This window comes from Tursiops truncatus, chromosome 15, assembly GCF_011762595.2.
Source record: "Tursiops truncatus isolate mTurTru1 chromosome 15, mTurTru1.mat.Y, whole genome shotgun sequence".
Taxonomy (NCBI): Eukaryota; Metazoa; Chordata; class Mammalia; order Artiodactyla; family Delphinidae; genus Tursiops; species Tursiops truncatus.
In genome coordinates, this window is record NC_047048.1 from 7,996,541 (window position 1) to 8,017,685 (window position 21,145).

Genomic DNA, 21,145 nt, shown 5'->3' on the forward strand with positions numbered 1-21,145 from the left:
GCCCCCGGCCCCCAGCATTTCTCTGCGGGGGCCCAGTTTGGGTGTTTGTCTTACAGACACTGCCTGCTTCACGAAGTTGTCCTAAAAAGAGCTTCGTGTAACTAGGCCATTTGATGAGTTGTTTCGGACTTTTCCCGGACGAGTCTGCAAGCAGGATACTATTTCAAACAGATACGACGATCGGTGAACCTGATCACAAGGCATCTGTTACCCCGTGTGGGCTGCTGGGAGTTGACGAGATGGCCTTGAATCGCAGGGCGCCGTGAAGGCTGGAAAAGCCTCGGGGCCAGAGGAGAGAACACACGATGCAGCAAATGGCAAAACCGGACCGGCCAGGGCCTGGGTAGTTTGTCCCACTCTCTATGTTAAGGGTGGATGGCCAAGACCAGAGAAGTAGGTTTGGGGGACAGAAGAACCCTGGAGTCGGCCCGTCCGAGTGCCCCAACCTGTCCCAGGGAATAGACTGGCCCACTGGCCCGTTGCTCGCAGGACAGGCCGCGTTCAGGACCCTGGCCTCCAGCTTGATGCCAGGCCCTGTGCTGGCAGGGATGAGGGTGAAAGAGACGCACCCTGGCAGGGAGGGAGAGCTGTGCTACCTCCTGAGATGGAGCCCCTGGCAGGGTTGGAGGAGGGCTGGGGGGTGGGGGTGGAAGTAGGGGATGAGGTTCCCAGGAGTGGAGGGTGACGGGGCACGCGGCACACGTCAGGCTATGTAGGGGCCGCCACGTGGTGGGAGCTGCCTGAGCACAGGGCTGCGGGGGCGGGAGCGGGGCGGGAGCCTCGGCCCAGAAGGGCAGCCAGGGGGATTCAGCAGGCAGAGAGGCCGGCGGGGAGGGGTGGAGCTCAGTCCTGCAGGCGGCAGAGCCAGCTCAGGTCCCCGTGGGGCGTGGAATGAGGCGGCCGCGGCAGGAGGGGGCGCACACGCCCACTGCTGGTCTGCAGCTGTAACATTCCCCCCCACCTCTTCCATGGCTGGGCTGAACCTTCCTCGGGCAGCAGTCTCGGCCGTGGCCTCCTCATCACAGGGGCCGTCATCGAGACTCGTCTGGGGCAGTGACTTCCCTGGGCGTTGTGTTCAAACCTGCCACAGACTTTTGGAACTGACCTTCTCGGTAGAACTCTGAGCATTCCGCTCTCTCTCGTGCTGTTGTGTGTTGGAAGCATGTATGTGCCTTCCAATTACTCAAGAAAGTACTTTCAGAGCAGAAAAAAAGAGAAAGAACAAACAACACCTGGAAACCCCCTGTGTGTGAGCAGGCTGAGGGAGGATGACGGAGACCCAGGTGGTTTTATCGCACAGACTGCGGAGCCCCCCATCCTGCGTCCCCAGCCTCCTCCCGCCTCTCCCACCTGCTCGTGGTTCTCTTGGTCCTAGCAAACTTCTACGCATCCTTCAAAACCCAGTTCACACATCACCTCCTCTGAAACCTTCCTGATTCCCTCCCCCAAGGAGAATTCATCTCTGCCGCCTCTGTTTTTCCAGAGCATTCTGTTCAGAGTTCTGTTCGCTCTCTTGGCAGGAGGCACTGTCTCCCCAAAGAGACTGGCGCCCCTCAAGGGCAGGCGGGCTCTCCCGCCGATGCAAGCCCACCTCCTCCCAGTGGGTGGCAGAGTCCCCTTCTGCGTGGCCCCTCTCCCCCGACACCGACCTGCGTGCCTGTGGGTCATGCTGCCGAGTTGGAACCGCGGTGGCCCCTGAGCCTCCCTCGCCGCTGACTAACGTGCTGTCTCCCTCTCACCTCCCCAGGGCCGACGAAATTGAAATGATCATGACGGACCTTGAAAGAGCAAACCAGGTAGGACGTTTGATGGCTTCAGGCGCGCAATCGCAAGAGCGTAGCCCTTTCTGTTCTCTCACAAGAGGCTTCTCTAAGCTAGGAGGCCGGTTAGTCTTGTACCTTTCACATACAGCTGTCCACGTTGACGCTTTTTCTGATGTCATGAGAAATACGTTAAAAGGCCCAGGCGTGATTTCCTTGGGAAAGTCTCTGACGTGGTCCCAGCATCCCAGGCATCCCGTGGTGATGCTTTTTCTTTTCCTTAATCCGTCTCTTAAATCTCCGCTCTGTTCCCGTGGCAGCCGTTATGCCGTAGAGTTTATACCAGTGCGTTACCCCGTAGCAAAGTCTGTCTCTCCACCTTCCGACGGGATGAAGCCACTCGCTCTGGAGAGGGCTGCCAGCTGCCAGCCCCTCGCGGTTGATACTTAGTTGTCACAATGCTCTGCGCAAAGTACCCCCAGCACCGTGTCCGGCATGAAGTAGGCACACGGTATCCAGTGGCTCTAAACACTCAGCTGCCTGGGAAATTTGGCCACCCTACAGAGCCCCGCCCCTCCCCAAGGACTCTGCAGAGCAGGAGAACATTCTGCTTCAGCATATGGTGCTCCTGCTTTGAGAAGAGAGGGGTCTCTCGTTTTAGTTTATTTATTTGCAGGGAGAAGCAGCCAGGGCTGGGTTGCGTGTCTCCGCCGCAGAAGGCCGGGGCAGTGGTGGCCTCTCCACACTCAGTTTTACAGCTGGGTCACTCCAGGCACTTGGAAGCTTAGCGGTTTGCCTCGAGTGGCCCCATGGGATGAAAATCTTTCTCGGATCCATGGTCTCAGCTCTCCACCTTGTGAGGGTCCCACGGGGTGCCTGTGCCCCTGACTGGCATTGCTAACCCGGACCTTGGCAAACACTCAGCAAAGAGCGGCCCTGTCCATTCTTTGGCCCATGAAAATATCCTGAAATCTGATTAAAATATGAAAGTCAGTGTATGCATAAGAATGATCATGGAACGTGTGGATTCCTTTCTTCTTTAAGGAAGACTTTGTGTGTTCGGTGTTGCACACTCAGACTCACCCCTGAGTATCCTGGGCCTGGTCCATAGGGGTTGCTCAGTAGAGATGCGTGGACTGCCCCACCCGAGGTAGCATCTTTGTGTAGTAGCTATGCTGGTCACGGTGAGAAGAGCTGACCGTTGTCGAGTAACTTATTTTGTACCGATTGTACCGAACTTCACACGAACCAAGTCACTTAAACCTCACTGTTTTCCACCCAGGTCAGTGTAGTTATGACTCCCATCTTACAGATGAGGAAACTGAGGTCAGTGGCCGGTCAATTGCAGAGCCAGGCCTGGCGCCTGTGCCATTCACCACACTGGGAAACAAGGATAGAGCCTGGGGGCTCACTTGGCCTTTCTTTATGTCCCAAATACACCCATTCAGCTCCTTGCCCTAAAGCACTACTTCGCTTCACCTCACAGAGATGCCTAAGCATTTATTTACCTTAATTTGCTAAACGAATTTAGTTTGGCCCCTTTGTTCTTACTCAGGTAGCACTGCTCGACTTTGCAGAAACCTTATTGGTGAACCTTCCCTGTCGCGGGATTATCATTGGCATTTCTCAGTTTCCACTCCCCACCCTCTCCCTCCCTCCAGGCCCATCGCGGGCTGCTTCCCCTTTTGGCGGCACTTTGGGGTAAGCTCTAGCTTGTTAGACAGATGAGCTGACTCTGTGCATGTCAAGTGGTCAGGCTCCATCCAGTTAGGCCCCAGGTACTAGGACGTTTGGCACAGTTGATGTGCTTCTCAAAGTGCTGAAGGCCACTGGGTGGATCCAGGTCCTCGGAGACACCAGACAGGACCCTGAAGAAAGGTGCCACCTCCACGGTGACAGTTGGTTCAGGTCCGCACTCGGTACTTCCTGGCCATAGATGGCCTTGGACAAGTCTCTCCACTGCTTACATTTCTTTTAAAAAAAGGAAAAGAAAAAGATGAACTTTGCAGACATTACGCTAAGGAAAATTAAGCCGGTCACAAAAAAACAGACTGTGTGATTCCACCTACATGAAATCCCTAGGGTCGTCAAATTCATAGAGACAGAGAGTAGTAGAAGGGTAGGTGGGGGGGACTTCCCTTCCCTGGTGGCGCAGGGGTTGGGAGGCCGCCTGCCAATGCAGCGGATGCGGGTTCGAGCCCTGGTCCGGGCGGATCCCACATGCCGCGGAGCAACTAAGCCCGTGCGCCACAACTACTGAGCCTGCGCTCTAAAGCCCACGAGCCACAACTACTGAGCCCACACACCGCAACTACTGAAACCCGCATGCCTGGAGCCCATGCTCCGCAACGGGAGAGGCCACTGCAGTGAGAGGCCCGTACACCGCAGCTGTGGTGGGTGGACCCCACTCGCCACAGCTGGAGAAAGCCCACGCACAGCAACAAAGACCCAACGCAGCCAAAAATTAATTAATTAATTTTAAAAAGAAGGGTAGGTGGGTGTCAGCGGCTGGGGGAGCGGGGAATGGGGAATTACAGTGTTTAGTGGGGACAGAGTTTCAGTTTTGCAAGTTGAAAATTTCTAGAGATGGTTGCCCGACAATGCGAACATACCTAACACTACTTTAAAATGTACGCTTAAAAATGGTTAAGATGGTATATTTTGTGTGACTGTATTTTACAATTCCATTTTTTGTTAATTTAAAAAATTGTTTATGTACGAGAGAAAGGGAGGGAGGGAATGATAACTCGTACAGGCAGACCTCGGAGAGATTTCAGGTCCCAGACCACCGCAAGAGTGGGTATCAGGATGGGAGTCACACAGATTTCTTGGCTTCCCTGTGCATATAAAAGTTAAGTTTATGCTACACTGTAGTCTCTTAAGTGTGCAATAGCATTATGTCTAAACAAGCAATGCACATACCTTAACTTTAAAATAATGCTGTTGGAAAAATAGCGCCAGTGGACTTGCTCAACACAGGGTTGCCACAAACCTTCAGTTAGTAAAAAGCACAATAAAGTGAAGCGCAGTAGAACGAGGTCTGCTTGTACATCCTTCACAAGATTGTTTTGCGGATTAGAGGTAAAACACCTGTAAGTGCGTGCTTAAATTCATGCTCTGTAGTTGCTAAGGAAGCCTGGGTTCGCAGGGAGAATTCTGAAGTCCTGCCCAGGAAGATACCAGCACAGTGGGGGTGGGGAGAGGTATAGGAGAGTCTCACCAGCCTCTCAGGCTACATTAGTAGAAATAGTCTCTGGAGTGAAGGGGGTGGTGATTCTGCAGCCGGCTGTAGCAGTTAGTTCATGCCCGGGGAATTATCGTTTGTCCTGGAAAACCACACACACTAGAAGGAAACCAGGCACATGCAATGCATTCAGGCTCCACTCCATGGCCAGGACGGGAAAGGGGCCCTCACACGAAAGAAACAGGGAGGTCTGGGGACATCCCTGTTCTTTGGGGAGCAGGGAAAGAAGACAGAAAGACTTGACACATCAGGAACTTGGGATGTTAAGAGATTAGAAAGGGGAAGGCCTAGGGCAGCGGTTGTGGATTCTGGCCTTGCAGCTGTCCAGGGCTGGCCAGGGAAGGGGTCGGGCTTTTTCACGGCCAAGTGCAGAGGCTGATGGGAGGGAACTTCCTCCCGATGCAGAGGTGCCTGGAGCTGCCTCCGAAGGGAGTGAGCTCCCCGTCACCAGAGCTGTGCAGGCAGATGTGGGCCAGCCCTCGCTGAGAGTATGAGGTGGAGGGTCAGACACAGAGCAAACAGAAAGGGGCTGACTCGGTGGCTCAGCGGCTCAACAGGGATGACTCAATGAGGAGGAAAACTCCCCCGGGGGACAAGGAGGAGGGCAGCGCCCAGGCAGGCAAGGAAGGGCTCCGTGAGCTCTGGGGGCTCCAGGCTGTTCCGTAAAGCCCCTGCGGAAAGGTGGGCCCAGAGGAGGGGGTCTAGCCAGGTGTGGGGAGGGCCTCACCCTGAGAACAGTGGAGAATCACGGGCGGGAGTGAGACATCAGATTCAAGTTCTAGAAGGATCGCTCTGGCTAAACATCCAGAGAACAGAGGGGAGTGAAAAGCCTGGAAGCCGGGGGAGCAGTAGGCAGCTGTTGTGATGTGTCAGGGCAGGGATGATGCGGGGCCCATGGCGACGAGGCGGAGGCGGGCTGGGCCGGAGGAGGGGTACCGGGGCCGGGCGCCGCCAGGCGTCTGGTTCCATGCCTTGCCCATCAGGGGAGAGCCCCGGGAGGAGCAATTTACTACTGCATTGGCATATAACATTATTTTTGCACTGGTTTATAGTCAAAATGTCCTACTGAGACCTGAAGCTCTATCTTATCGCTGAAGTACTTGTGTTTCTAGCGAGGAGAAGTGAGTGGAAGAGAGTCCGACTGGTGACGGGCAGTTAGGGCTGGGTCTCACTTAACACCTCTTTGTCCGACTTGGAGGAGCTTGTATTAATACTGTCTTACTTGGTGACAGTAAAGGTTCAGAGCTTTTCGGGGAGGAGGGGGTAGGGAAATTGGCTCTTACGGCTTTTCTGAAATCGTGGCTCAGCAGCCTGTGGGCCGTAACAATCTGCGTCTATGCAGGTGGTGTGATGCTGGGGGAGGTCCAGCTTTCAGCCTGGCCGACCCGAGAAAAGAAATCCAAATCAGTACCCATCGCGTCCCCCAGAAACACAGGCGGGGGGTCCAAACGGGACTCCGGCCACCAGCACGGGGCCGGCTTGGGATGTGTGGCGGTAACTCTCTCGGTGGACCTTTCCGACCTCTCTCCTGCAGCATCACTGAAGCGGGTCCACCTCCGGGCCCTAGCTGTCCTCCGCAGTCGAGTGTGGGTGTTGATCTGGGAGGGTGACCGGAGTTAGCTGTGCACTTTCCACAGCGATGGCATCTGTTCCCTTGGAAGGTTGCTTGCTGGTCTCCGTAGTCGTGCTCCCCTTTTCTCTCCCTCCAGAGTCCGGGGCTTTGAGGGGAGCGGGTTGAGGAGTCATTCCCGAGGAGAGCTTGCCTTCTCCTGGAAATGGTCCAAATGTGTTGTTTGTCCTTGAGGACTGCGGTGGCCAGAAGAGCGGCCCCCAGAGGTGTCCACAGCCCAATCTCCGCAACCTGTGCATAGGTCCACTTACCTGCAGAGCACAGTTAAGGCTGTTCATCTGCTGACCTTGAGATGGGAGGGTCCCTGGGGTTATGCAGGTGGGCCCTCCATAATCACCAGGGTCCATGGGTGCAGAGAGGGAGACAGAAGAAGCAGAGCGATGGGATGTGAGAAGGATTTGACTGTGGCCACTGCGGGCTCTGAGGTTGAGGAAGGGGTCGCAAGCCGAGGAATGCGGGCAGCCTCTAGGAGCTGAAAACAGATCCTGCCCCGGAGCCTCAGGAAGGGACCAGCCCTGCAGCGCCTTGATCTTACCCCAGTGAGACCCACAGCGGACGCCTGACCTCAGAACTATGACGTAATAAGCTGGTCTTGTTTGAATCTACGGAATCTGTGGTCGTTTGCTCCAGCAGCCTTGGGAAGTTACTGCAGGAGGGACAGCCCGCCAGCAGACCCGTGTGCCCAGCCGCGGCCCGTCTCCCTGGGGGCACTGCCCTTGGCCAGCTCACACGGCTGCTGTGTCACTAAAGGGACTTGCTCACCTCTGGTGTCCCCAGAGGTGGGCTTTCATGGCCACACATATAAAAGGGACAAGAGACAAAGCCTAGGGCCAGGTTGGGCAGAAGGCTGGATCAGAGACACCCCTCCACCACCACCATATAAAACCAGGGGACTCAAAGCCACACCTTAAATGGGTAAACTGGGGAAAGCCTGCCCGACAGGGGAGGTGGTGAGGATTCCCTCACATCCCAGCCTTGGTGCTGGGGGAGAAGGAAACACCCCCCGCAAGGGAACCCCTGAGCACAGCCCCCTTTCCCTGGGCCCCGGGCCCAGGGCTGTGACCGGCCTCACCAGCCGTCCCCTGCAGGCTGCAGCCGCCTGAGCCTCTGCCCTTGCCTCCTCCGTCTGCCCCACCGGCCGTGCTTCTCCACATTTTATGACTTCCTGGTGACAGCTGAAGGAAGCTGGAGTTTAACCTGAAGACCAGCTACAGTCTTTAGTAACTTTCCCCTAAAAATTTTAAGATTTTAAATTTTAAAATTTTTCCTCGGGACTTCCCTGGTGGCACAGTGGTTAAGAATCCGCCTGCCAATGTGGGAGACACGGGTTCGAGCCCTGGTCCGGGAAGATCGCACATGCCACGGAGCAGCTAAGCCCGTGTGCCGCAACTACTGAAGCCCACGCACCTAGAGCCCGTGCTCCGCAACAAGAGAAGCCACTGCAATGAGAAGCCCGCGCACCACAGCAAAGAGTAGCCCCCGATCGCCGCAACTAGAGAAAGCCTGCGTGCAGCAACAAAGACCCAACGCAGCCAAAAATAAATTAACTAAAACAAAAGTTTTTCCTCATTTTAAGATAAGGAAAGAATCGTGGCCACCCGAGGAAGCACACACCAGGGCCCAAAATAATAATAATAATTCTTCACTGGACGCCTGTCGCCGCGTGGTGGCACCGCTGGGCACCGGGCTCGTGTTATCTCACTGGTCCCCAGTTGTCCTGTAGGGCCGCCCTTTCTATCTTTGGAGTTACCACCAAAATGCAAAGCAGCGCCCTCACTCATTCGCGTGCGCTCTCCTTCCCCTCACGCTTCCAGCATTTACCCTCCCTTCTCAGCAAAGGACAGAAAGTAAGAAACAGCCAGCAAATCTCTCAGGAGGGCAGCTCAGGCTTGGCCAGGCTCTGTTCTCACCGTGGGGTGGCCGCTGAGTCACACCCACGATGCCGCCAGCTGCCCACCGGGGCCCTGGCCACGATCCCCAGGCTCTGCCTCTGCAGGGACAGGGGAGGAAGAGTCCCGTCAGTGGAAACGGGGAGCTGGATGTCTTATGGCAGCTACGGCCCCGTGTCTGGGCGTCCAGATCAGTAACCAGCACCAGAGCTTGCCCCCTCCCCACGTTGATTCCAATTCTAGAAACACAACTTCATCTGGCCAGACTGTGGTCGTGGGGAAGATAGGAAACCCTGGCAACAAGGGAGACTGCGGGGCCAACCCAGCACAGCACCCTTTTCCTTCCGCCTCAGCCGCCAGCGGCTGGGCTGCATTTACAGCTACAGAGACAGACTCACCGCGGCAGCTCCCGGCGTCCAGTACCCGCTCCCTCCTTCCGCAGCTCTTAGGCCCCCTTTGACTTTCAGCTGTTCTGCTTCGCGCACGTTTAGCGGCACAAACACCTCAACTCGTTTTGTTTTGTTTTGTTTTTGATGTACTCAGGCTATAAATCCTGAATAAATAATAAAAATCCTAAACAATCAAAAAGTTACAGGGTGGGACTTCCTTGGTGGCACAGTGTAAGACTCCGCGCTCCCAGTGCAGGGGGCCGGGGTTCGATCCCTGCCCAGGGAACTAGATCCCACCTGCCGCGACTAAGAGTTTGCATGCCGCAACTGAGGAGCCCGCCTGCCGCGACTAAGACCCGCCACAACCTAATTAATTAATTAATTAGTTAATTAATTGATTTTTTTTTTAAAGAGTTACAGTGAAGCAGCCGAGTCAACTTAAACGTGATAAGAGGCTGTGACCACCGAGGACAGGCCCCAGGTTCATGACTGTACGTGAACTTGGAAACTGAACCAAGTGCAGAAGCTGTGGAGAAATTATGAAAACCGAGGGTGAAATCATCCACAGCTAAGATCCCTTATTCTGTGAGCCCCCAGCCTTTGATGGGGCAGCACTCTGCTCCCAGCAGCGAAATGCCCGCATGAGATCCTGGCCACGAAGCCCCTGCCTGGGCTGCCCCAGCTCTGGTGCTTCTGGAACATTTCACAGCCAGTGTTAGTGGGTGGGGGCGGGGGGATGCTGCCTCATTGGCTGCCACCAGAACTGCTTCTCCACTAGGCTAAGCACTGTTTTCCTTAGTCAGAAAGGCTAGAAATATGTCAAAATACACCTTCTTCCTGGCAGAGCCATGGAGGTTTTATGCCCAAGAGTATAACTGACGAGAAAGACGAGAGTAAACTTTTCAGTAATATGACTCGATTATCAGAAAAACGTGGACTGGCTCATCTGGAAACAAACTAGGGGAAATCTTTTTCACTGAAGGGGAGAGCTTCCTGCAGTTATCGTGAACCAGAAGTCACCCCTGGCATCTTGGCCATACCGGTCACATCACCGCCTTTCCTGACACGGGCGCCTCTAGACGGTTTGCAGCGGAGGGTGGGAAGTGGCTGCTCGAGCACAGACAGGCCCGCCCAGGCGCCGAGGGAATTAGATTGAGTGCAATTCCAGGAGCTCCTGGAGCGGCGGGGCGGGCAGCCACCAGCACCACCCTGGGCAGGAGCAGCTACTGTTAGAAATACCCTAATATGTCTGGATGCAGAGCAGATAGGGCCGCGCCGCCGTCGTAGAACCACTTAAGGCTGCCAAACCCAGTCGTCGTACAACTAGGTGGACCGGCGAGTACCGGGCAGGCTAACTTCTTGCTTCTCTTTTCAGTTCTTTCTTAGCAGTTAGTCGGCACGCACTGTCACACCACAAAATAAGAAAACACACGAAATAGCCTTAGTCAGCCAGGCTTTTCTTGTTCATCTTTTCTATGAGCAGAATGTACGTCTGGTAGAAAGAAGCAGTGATCACTCCTCAGTCCACGTGCCCAGTGTCAATTAGCTACAGCTCCCCACCCATCCTTGCATTTCGTCTCAGTCATTGTAAAATCAGGACAAGCCCATTAACAAAGCACTTATGAATGAGGGCGCTTCTGGGTGTTAATCCTCGCGAGGTCCCTGGGAGGGAGACGGTGTTCCCATTTTACAGATGGGAAGGTGGAGGCTTGGTGAGCTGAGTTAGGTGACCTGCTCTCATCCCTCTGGTCCCAAATGCCCGGCTCCTGCCCGCTGCACCACGGTGTCCTCTTGGGAGGTGGGCACTGGAGTGACTGTTCTCGCTGACCAGTGGGAAATACTGGTTTGGTTTGCTCTCCGGAGCGCTGGTGTCCTTGTCCGGGAATTACAGCAAATGACAGAAGCGTCCACCCGTTCCTCTTGCAGCCTCCTCCCTGTGGCGGCTCTGTTCGGCCTCACCCCCTCAGCAGCCCCTCGTTGGCCTGGCTGGCTGGAAATGCCAGCCTCAGCATTAGAAAACTTGGTCGGGTGAAGGGTTAAATACGTTGAAATAAGCCTGGTCCTCACAAAAGAAGTGGTATTTACACCCCGTCCGTTTATGGAAATACTTGCTGGAGGAAAACAACCACAACATTGTGCATGTTTTTAGGAGGAGAATGGCCAGAGTGTCTTTAATTCACTGTTTACCCGTGAGAATTACTCCCAGGAGTAATCCTGCAATAAAATCTTCTTGGGCTATGAGAATAGAAAGAAATTGAATCAAAAGACTCCATTTCCACTTGTATTTATTCAGTCTGGGAAATGCAGTGGGCCGGAGCGCTGGTATCAGCAGGGGATTCCTTGCTCCTAGCGTCAAATTACTGTCATAATCGCTCAATTATTTCTTCCTTGTACTGTTTAAAATAAAAATCCATCACATTCTCTGTTTTTTTCTAGCATTTATTAGGTTGAGTGTTTAGGAAAATCAATTATAGTCAGTCAGGCATGAATTGATGAATGTTTCTTGTAATAATTGTCAGTTGTTAAACTGAATGTACTTTCTCTTTCCGCCCTTTTCACTTCCTTCAGAGGGCAGAGGTGGCTCAGAGAGAGGCGGAGACCTTGAGGGAGCAGCTCTTGTCGGCCAACCACTCTCTCCAGCTGGCCTCCCAGATCCAGAAGGCGCCGGACGTGGTGGGTAGCCCAGCCCCGTCGCCTCGCATCTGTACCTCTGTGTGTTAACAGCCGCTTTCTTCTTTGGCTTTAGAGCGTCCGTTTTCGGGGGTGATGTTTGAAACAGTCCTGCTGCCTCGGTGGGGAGTGCGTGTAACAGTCTGGGGGTGGAGCCCAGTAGCGTCAGAGGGAAGAGCTTTACTGGTTGTGCGTCGGTGCCCGGCGGTCAGCGTGACGCCCACCCGGTGGAGAGCCCATCACCAAGAGAGCAGCTTCCCAGTTAGACTGGTGGGTGGACCGCTGGCAGATGGGTGGCGATCCGAGGCTGGAGGCTTGCAGGACTGCACAGGAGAATTGGAGGTTTGGTCTTCTGGATGTGTCCTTCCAGAGCGGAAAACAGTTCATGACGTGGGAGGAGCGGGGGAGGTAATAACACAACCCGCTCTGAGTCCGCGTGATAGTCAGGATCTCGCCTGACGTGCGGGCATTCAAGAGGAACCAGGCACACATCTCAGACCTTTGCCTCTTGATTTTTCTAAGACTAATGAAAATTGCTCTTAGCTGGAACTTTCCCAGCTCGATCAAGGCAGCTTTGAACTATCGGACTCCAGACTCTTTCCTTCAATGCTGTGCAGCAGTACAGAGCGGCGGTGTCATTAAGACCGTGGCCCCTGGAGCCAAAGCCCTGGGTTCCGAACCCAGCTCTGCAGCTTATCAGCTGTGTGACTTGGGGCAAGTGGCTTAACCCCCCTGAGTCTCAGTTGCATCATCCACAAAATGGGTTTTACGAGGGTTCTGGAAATGACTCTGAGCGAAGCCTCCAGAGCACGTCCTGCCGCATAATCCGTCCTCAGCCAACCTTAGCGGTTAGGCTGGCTGTGGTTGGCATCAGCACTCTGGTCCGGGAGCCCCGGTTCCAGAGCCAACTCCGTCACTAGTTCACATACAGTGATTAACTCAGGTGGTGGCGCTTACGAGGCCTGGTGTGCAGGATAAGGAGGAAGTAAGTGATCCTGAGGTCCCTGCAGCTCTGATGGCCTGTGATGGGTGAATTGCACTTGTAGCTGTCCTTTTATTTAATAAAGGGTTGGAGAGCCCTTGCTGTGTGCCGGGACCCGCAGTGGATCCTGGGAGAGCCAGGAGGGACGAGCCAGGCCCTTCTGGAGAGAAGACAGTCCAGTGGGAGATGTGCTGCTGTAATAAGGTCACACATCAGTTTGACTACCACTACCCCCACCCGACCTATGAAGCAGGGCATTGTTATTTCTTTATATAGATGAGGAAACGGAAGCTCCCTGGATGTAAGCCCCTTGCCCCAGAACGCTTGGCCCCAGCGGCCAAGCCAGGACTCAGCAGGGGCCTCTGCCGCCCCAGACCGGAGCTTTTAAATTATTCCCCAGGAATGGGTCCAAAGCAAAGTTTTAGTGTGAGGACCCCTTTTAAGACTGGATTTTTGTTCTCTGTCTTTAAGTTCACCTTAACTAAAACATGACTTAAGTGTTTCAGGCTACAGAGAAAAGTTTCCCATTTAAGGAACCATCACAACCTTTATACTTCATGGACTCTGGTATTAATTTTGCCTGAAATGTCCCCTTGGCTGTGTCACGGTGCCCTTGTCCAAGTTTACCTGGACTGGACCCAGCACCGGAGCCGAGGCGGGAGGAAGCCCTCGAGGATGGAATCGGTGCGGCTTCTCCTGGCCTCTGTGGTCGCTCAGGGTCCTCTCGAGAAAGCCGTGCATCGTGTGTCTACCCGGGGCTCCTGAGCTAAATGTTTTGATTGAAAGGATTTCTGGCCATCCTGGATTTCAGTCCATCCTGGACTGCAGCAGCCGAAACATTTCAGAAGGAAATGAATGTTTTCGCAGGTAGAGCAAGTTGTGGGTCCTCGGGGTGCTTAAGCACTGCGGCATCGGCTAAGTGCAGTGTTTACACGGTCCCGCTTCAGCCTCCCGCGAGCCGGCCCTGCCAGGGCTCCCCTCAGGGACACGTTCCCGTGTAGCCCGGCAGCCCCAGCCCCAGCCCCAGCCCGTTGGGGAGCAAACGAGCAAGCGTAGGAAACCAGGCCAGCGGCACGATGTCTGTTGTGCTTGGCTGGCAGAACTAGGTAGAGAAACGGTGGAGTCTGTAGATCCAGCAAAAGCCAAAACCGGGCATTGGGCCATTGGAATCACCAATTCTGGAAGGCGAGCCGCCAGTCAGCCAGCCCCTGCTCCGCATCAGAGGCCGGGCGGGACTCTGTGCCGTTGTGTCTTTGCTGCGTCGTGATGCCACAGTCGTTAGAGCACGGTTTTATTACCTTCATTTTCTAGGTAAGCAAACAGGCTCAGAGGAGTTAAGTAATCTGCCCAAGGTCACACAGCTGGGAAATGACCGAGCTGGAATATGATCCCGAGTTTGTCCTGCTCCCAATCCACTCTTTACCCCTCCATCGAGCCACTCCTGCTTCGTGCACATTCAAGGAGACAGGAGGCATGCAGGCCCTTTGTCAAGTATTTACAGGCAAATGTTAGTCTGGGGCTCTGGTGCACCACACCAGGCCGCCTTCAACCTAAATGGCTGTCTGTCCATCAGGTGAATATACTGGACATAGTCGGCACATGTCGGCCACTTAGTGTTGGCAGGAATAGCGGGGTGATGAGAAGGAAGGAGAACTGAGCCTCTCGTTCCCTCAACCCTCCCCGGGGAGATTAGCCTAGACTCCGAGTGTTTGCCTCGTAGGCTGGGGTCCCGGCCCACCGTCACCGCACATCAGGTTTCCCTCGTGTTCAGTGAAGCTCCTGCATCTCGTGTGAAAATGGCTGCAGGGTAACAGAGATCATTATCTGGCTTCTTCCGGCCTCGGTGTTCTGGTCTCTGTAGGAGGATTTACGTGACCTGTGATAGTTCACACAAGCGGTTTGGCAGAAGGGGGCGGGCGGTTCCGAGGGACAAAGTTTAATGGGGTACTCCCTCAGCGACTTCGGTTTCTGGGTTCATTCTCCCCTTGGGAAACATGGGGAACACAGGCACCGTGAGGAACGCAGGCCCTTACCTCTGAAGCCTGGAGCCTGGGCAGGTCCCCCTGGGACAGACTCTCGGGACCCCATTCTGGTGCCCACCGGGACCTGTTGTCAGACTGAGAGAAGTCAGTTTCTGTTCCTTCCTTCCGAGGCTTGTCCGAGCCAGGGTCCTGACCCTGGACCCCATCAGAATGAAGAGGGAGTCCTTGGGCCCTACCCCAGCCCCCTGAACCACAGCTGCCAGGGCAGGGCCCAGCTCCCAAGGGGTTTGGGTGGGGCTGAGTCGAGGCCTGGACAGACACGAGGGAGCCAGTGGTCCTGAGTCCCTGAATCCACCTTTTCTTCCCTTCTCAGTAATCATCTCAAGGGCACCTGAACTGCCAGACGCCGACCCCCCTGCAGTTTTCCACGCCCCCCCTCACCCCCCCCCCCACCTTACCCAGCACCTTGTGCACCCTGTCGTACCATCTCCTTTTAGCTGGTGCCCACGGACCGACAGGCCCAGCTCCATCACCCAGGGGCGGGCCTCTCCCTCCACCCGCAGCCCCGGTCAACTCCCGGGCCCTTGTCTGTTTCTTCCTCCATTTTCTGCTGCGTCTTCACGGTGGGACAACAGGACGCCCTCGTGTTGCAGGTGGGAGCGAGCACGTCTGGGCTCGGAGTAGGAGAATTAGATAGAATTCTAATTCTATCTAATTAGATAGAAGATAGAATTAATTTCTATCTTAATTCCAAGGTCTCGCTGCTTCGGGGTATATTGTCTCACCTCAGCTTAGTTTATGCGAGACACAAATGGTGTCTGCTCTGTTATGAATGAGGAATCTGTGGCCCGGGTTCGTGAGTTAATTGATGTGCCTGAGGTCACAGGGTCAGCTTGTGGCCAGACCAGGCTGGGCCCCAAGAGTTGAGCAGCCAACTGTACCCTGGGACTGCCCGTCCCCCGGTACCCATCCTGGACCTAGGGCCACACTGAGAGCTCCTGTTTTTACGCAGGTTCTCTGAACCCTCATCCCTGCTGTGATTTGCACTCGCCCATTGAAAGCCCCAGATCACCTTTGGGCTTGTGTTACAGATTCTTTCCCTAAGAGCACTTTAAACAGTTGCTATGGCTGCCATCCCTCAGGTTGGACGGTGGATAAATAAGTTAAATTAGATACCGTGCCACAGCCTAGACGCACCATGAGGCCAAGCTCCCTGGGTATCACTTTCATCGTGTCCCCCTGCTGAGTCCAGGCCCCTCCTGCCACCCTCCCGAGCCGTCACTTTCAGGTGCCAACATGCTCAGTCCTCTTCGAGCCAGCCTCTCGGCATTGATCACCCCTTGCTCGTGCCCTGCTCCCTGCCCCTCCCACCCCTGTGCCCGCCTGTGGGGTCCCCGCCCTGAGACGGAGCAAGATCCACCAGCCCGCCTACACCCCCCGTCCCTCCTCAGGACCCCCCCCCACGCGCTCCTCCCCCGTCCTCACTGCTGGCAGGACTTGTCTGCGGTCCCTTGGCTCCTGACCTGGGTTCTGGCCAGAGTTGTCTAGGGCGGCGCTTCCTAAATTCTCTGTGGTGAAGGATGGTTTTATTTGTTTTGTTTTGTTTTGAATTTCCAATCTGTTGCAGACTGATAGTTTTACAAAAGACAATAAAAATGTCACAGCAAAGTCAGATTGCTATCAAAGTTTCTAAACACTTACTCTCAATTTCTGTACTTGTCTCACTGTGTACCAGCCACGGTGTGTGAGTTGGCACCAGTCCGTGGAGCCCACGCTGAACAGAACGGGTCTGGACAGCATGTGCCTCTTTAATAAGTTGGCGGGAAGATGCTCACTGGGGCCCCAGGGCCACGGGCAGATCCGCCAGAAGTTAGGGGAAGTGAAGGACTTACTTTATAACATTATACAAACCAGAGACAGACGGGGCTCCCTTCTTCGCCCACAAAACTTCACATTCTTACGTGGTAAAGGCCATAATTTCCTGGGAGGGAGACATGAAAAATTATTTCCATGGTGACTGGCTGTCCCCAAATGGTGAAAACCCTGTGACAGGCACATCATGCATGGAATGGCAGGGCTGCCCCTGCCAACTGGGGCTGTAGCTGCCACTGTTTCCGCCCCAGTATAGGCCAAATCAGGGTGTGCAGCGGTGCACTTCCGGGGGCAAGGGGACAACAGCCAGGATGGTGGCGTTCTACGCTGCAGTGTGAGCCGCGTCCCCAGGTCGCTGCTGTCACAGGGACCTTGCGGTCCTGCCCTTCCTGTCCCCCTCAGTCATGCCCAGAAGTGCTCCGCCCGGCACTTCCAGACAAGCTTCCAGAACCATTCAGGAGCTATGATTACTTCTAAAACTTGAGAAAAGTACTGCTTTCATCCTTGGGAAGTGGAAATAAGAATTTGACTTTAAAAAAAATACCTTTTCCCTGTTTTGCATTTTTTCCAAAATGAGCACATCTGAGGGGTGGGGAGTAAGTTTTTTAAAACAGCAATTATCAAAAGAATTCCTGCGCAAAGGAACCCAAATATGCACCTTCCACGTCTTTTAACTCTTTTTTTTAAAATGCTAACTGAGAATCAATTTGTCAAACAGTATCTCAGCTTCTAGGTAACAGAGTAATGAATCAAAAGGACACTGCATCTCATCTTGTGGTAAAAAGTCCGAATGCTTTGGAACATTCCAGGAGCTGTCCACAGAGCCTTCCCCTCTGGCATCCCCAGCCATCAGCAAGGCCCTTTCCACCACCTCCTTCAGGTCTCTGCTCAAATGTCACCATCTCAATGCGGTTTTTCCCGACCACATTATTAAAAGCCCCAGCTGCCCCTTCCCTGCTTCAGTTTTTCCGTGGCATTCTTCATCATCCGACACACTCTCTGCTACTAATAAGCATATTTAAGGCATCTCATCCCTGCCCCATCCCACTGGACCAGAAGCCCTGTGAGGACAGGGACTTCTGTCCTTTTGTCCCCTGCTGTGTGCCTGCTACATGGTGGGTACTCGGTAAATGCTTGTCGAACAGACGAATCCAGGTGGCAGCTCCCCGTGCAGACGAGAAGGTCGGGGGGAGGGCGACGGGCAGGTGCGGTCCAAGCAGAGGCAGGACGTGATGCCGTATCGTCCACGCCACCAACCACATCCTTCCCACTGCCTGCTTCTCGCCTCGGTTGCCAGCACCGGCAACCCCAAGCGCCCGTCCGAGGCCGGCGCGGTTTTGTCATCTCCTTTCTCCTCCGCAGGAGCAGGCCATAGAGGTCCTCACCCGCTCTAGCCTGGAAGTTGAGTTGGCCGCCAAAGAGCGGGAGATCGCGCAGCTGGTGGAGGACGTGCAGAGACTCCAGGCCAGCCTCACGAAGCTGCGCGAGAACTCGGCCAGCCAGATCTCCCAGCTCGAGCAGCAGCTGAGTGCCAAGAACAGCACCCTCAAAGTAAGGGCACCGGGGGCCCCAGGGGCCGGGGGAGGGCCGCACGCGCACACCCCACCTCCCTCCCACGTGGCCCCGGAAGGAGCCCGGGCTCGGCAGTCCGGCTCCCCGCCGACACCCCGAGCTCTTCAGCGGGGCACTTCGGCCCCCAGTGTAGTGACCACGGCAGGGGGGTCTCGCCTCAAAGCCAACTAACTCATTTGCCCCGCCGTAGCCGTCGCACACATGTATCTCGTTTTTGTTGTCTGCAAAGGTCATGGTTAAAACTCCTTCTCTTTTGAAAGCAGAAATGACTGTTGGGGTTTTATCTCAGGTGAGCTGCAGCCATCAGCCAAGTCTTTCCCTCCAGTGAGACCGGTATAAGGAGGCGTGAGGTCCCCTGGACACGTCACTCAGAAGCTCCATCAGGGCTCTTGTCTGGAGAACACCTTGTCCTGACTGACAGCAGGCATGGCAGCCTTGACCTCTGTGAGGCAGCCAGAAGCAGAGCCCTGAAGCCCAAGGCAGCGAGGCGGGATGGGCCTTGACCCCTCCCGTCAGCCCCTGCCCAGGCGGCACGTCCCTCCTGGTCCGCTGTCCTCGCACGCAGCCCGTTGTAGAAACCCCGATCCTAGGTGCCCACCTGCCCACAGCACACCGCCTGGGCTGGAGTGCCGTCGGGGCGCAGGCCATCCGCAGACGCGTTAGTGCAGCTCTGCCGGCCTTCCCTGGCTCCTGGAGAAGGTGCCAGCGGGAGGACCCCACACACCGAGACCCCAGCCCGCCCTGTGCCCAAACGACATGAAAGCCAGGGGTTCGTGGAGGGCACATCTGACCGAGCCCCGTGGGCCCTGCTCCCCACCTGCAGGGATGGTTTTGACCCTCAGGCCTGTGCCAGGCGCCGGGGCCCGGAGCGTGGCGTTGCTTCAGCACGGGGAGCTCCCACCATCAGCCGCTGGTCTCCCTCCGGCGTCTTCAGCAGTCTAGCCGAAAGCTAGATCCTCTAGGGACTTCTCGTAAATTGGTGTCCCACATTCAGAACCCAGAACCTTTTACGTTATATTTTTTTAATTACACTTTATTTAAGGTATTCCCAATCTGTTGGAGTTAGCATGATGTGGAGATAGTCGTGGCACCCCAGATTCACACGTCAGAGCCAGCAGGGACTCCTCGGTGGTATCTTATTTGACAGGGAAGAGACAGGACCGGCGAGGGCGCGGCATCGGCTCTGCCGTCCCCGCTCCACCGGGCCCCCCCCCCCCCCGCCCCCGCTCAGCGCCCATTCGAGGCGGGTGTGAATGGATAAGTGACCGACTGCCAATTGTAGTCTCTGTGCTCTAAAGAAAGTGGATCAGAGTTGGTTGTAAAAATGTCAGGAAAACTTTTTCTCATGTAAGGTAATTCCAGAATGTGGTTAGGCCCATTTTGATTTTTTTTTTTAATTGAGATTTTCTTTTTTCCTCCACGCATGACCATGCTTCTGAGGCAGAACTCAGTCTCCAGCAAGTCTTGTCCTCCCGGCAGCCCCCTGGCCTGGCCTCGCTGGCGCCGGGGCACCCACAGCTCAGCCTCACTAGATCCTTCTCTGCCTCTTTGGGTGGATTTCATCCACTGTCTGAGAAACTGCCGGGTGCCCGGGCCCCGCGGAGGAGACGGTCCTGCCGGGATGGGGAGATGCTTGAGGCCCGGCCACACTGAGGCTCTCATCAGCCTGCCCACTGAGCGCCAGTGCTCACTTATTATTTCCAGATTCAGTGTCATTTCCTCGCGTTATAGCCATTTCTGACCCCAGCAGTGGCCCTGCTATTGGATAATTGGCCTTCCCCTCCTTTGTTACAGTTAAAGGCTTCGACTCCAGTACATGATGCGTTTGACTACATGAGAGGGAGGCTGTAGGCCTTACGTTTTTTATTACAGAGCAATTTCTTCTAAATCAGTTAAGGTTTTAATGTTTGCCTTCACCAAAAATGAAACGCAGTTTCACAAATTAATGTTCTTTATCTGTATCTTGGGGGAATTCTTTAATACTGTGCAGTTAATGAAACAATTCGGCAATACTTCTTCCAAAATTATTACTCCCTTATCTTCATCTGATCTAATAATCAAAATATGTCCTCTAGTAACAAGACTTCTCTGATTTTAATTATCTTAACCCCTTGTCGCCAGGAGTGAAGCTCTCCCTGATATCGAACCCACACACAGAAGGTATCCGCCTTCCCCAAACGGGCCCGTCAGCCTCCCTCGCCCAAGGGAATAAGGTTAATTGAATGAGATACTTCCCTGGGCTTTTTTTTCCTCCTAACGTGTATAATTTATAGTCTCAAATCTAAACTAAGCAGTGAAACAATTACTAGAAAAATATTTTATGAATGAGACCTGTCAAATCGACCACCTGATGCTTCTGTGGCGGGGGTCTGGGGCCCAGCCGTGGTGGCCGCTGGACGCAGCCGGGAGCCGCCCCTGAGCTTCCCATTTCCTCCTCCTCCCGCTTCCAACCCCCAACACCCCGTCTTTTCCATCTTGGACGGTGCTGTCCAGCTTTGTGGGATCTACGTCTGAAGATGCTCCAGCCTCCAGCTGTCTCTCCGCATCCTGGCGTGGTGGGTGGTTTCACCATGGACGCTGACCATGACCTCGGAGAGAAATGCTAATGTGCTTGATGACGGTGACTGAAGGGATGAGGGGCACTGGTCTCACAGGGGCAGGAGGCGTAACGGACAAGTCTTTTTTTTTTTTTTTTTTTGGCCATGCCGTGTGGCACGCAGGATCCCGGCCAGGGATCGAACCCGCGCCCGCTCCCAGTGGAAGAGCGGCGTCTCAACCACTGGGCCGCCAGGGAAGTCCCACGGACAAGTCTTGAGATTATGGAGTCTTGAGCTGACTGGGAGTCTCCTCCACCAGGACCCCCTGGGGGTGCACTCTGTAATGGAACACGTTTGGGGACTAAGTGGTTTGCTTTTCCGAGCACCTTGAAACACTCCCTCTCTTTGCGACTAATGCTTTCTTCCCTTCGCCTTCGTAACTGATTGATAATTATGAGGATAAATTGCCAGCTGGATGTTTACCAGTCTCTCTCCCCATACTCTGCTTTTTCAAGCCAAGTTCACCATCACTAGCCGCATACAGCGGTGCATCCTCTAACCTTCAAATAGACATGAAAACCAGCTCAGAAGTGGGAGCTGTTTCCTCCTGCCTGATCT

At 54.7% G+C, this 21,145-nt stretch overlaps 1 protein-coding gene across 7 annotated transcripts in view; it reads left to right on the forward strand.

Annotated features, from left to right (window-relative positions):
• CUX1 (cut like homeobox 1) overlaps positions 1-21,145 on the forward strand; it is a 348,779-nt gene that overhangs the window by 270,368 nt on the left and 57,266 nt on the right. For 6 of the 7 annotated variants that reach the window (XM_033839695.2, XM_033839699.2, XM_073791974.1 and 3 more), the window contains exons 9-11: positions 1,748-1,796; positions 11,481-11,585; positions 17,781-17,969. In XM_033839695.2, coding sequence (XP_033695586.1) covers positions 1,748-1,796; positions 11,481-11,585; positions 17,781-17,969 — 343 coding nt within the window. The remainder of the gene's footprint in view (positions 1-1,747; positions 1,797-11,480; positions 11,586-17,780; positions 17,970-21,145) is intronic. The other variant, XM_073791972.1, reaches the window with a different exon arrangement.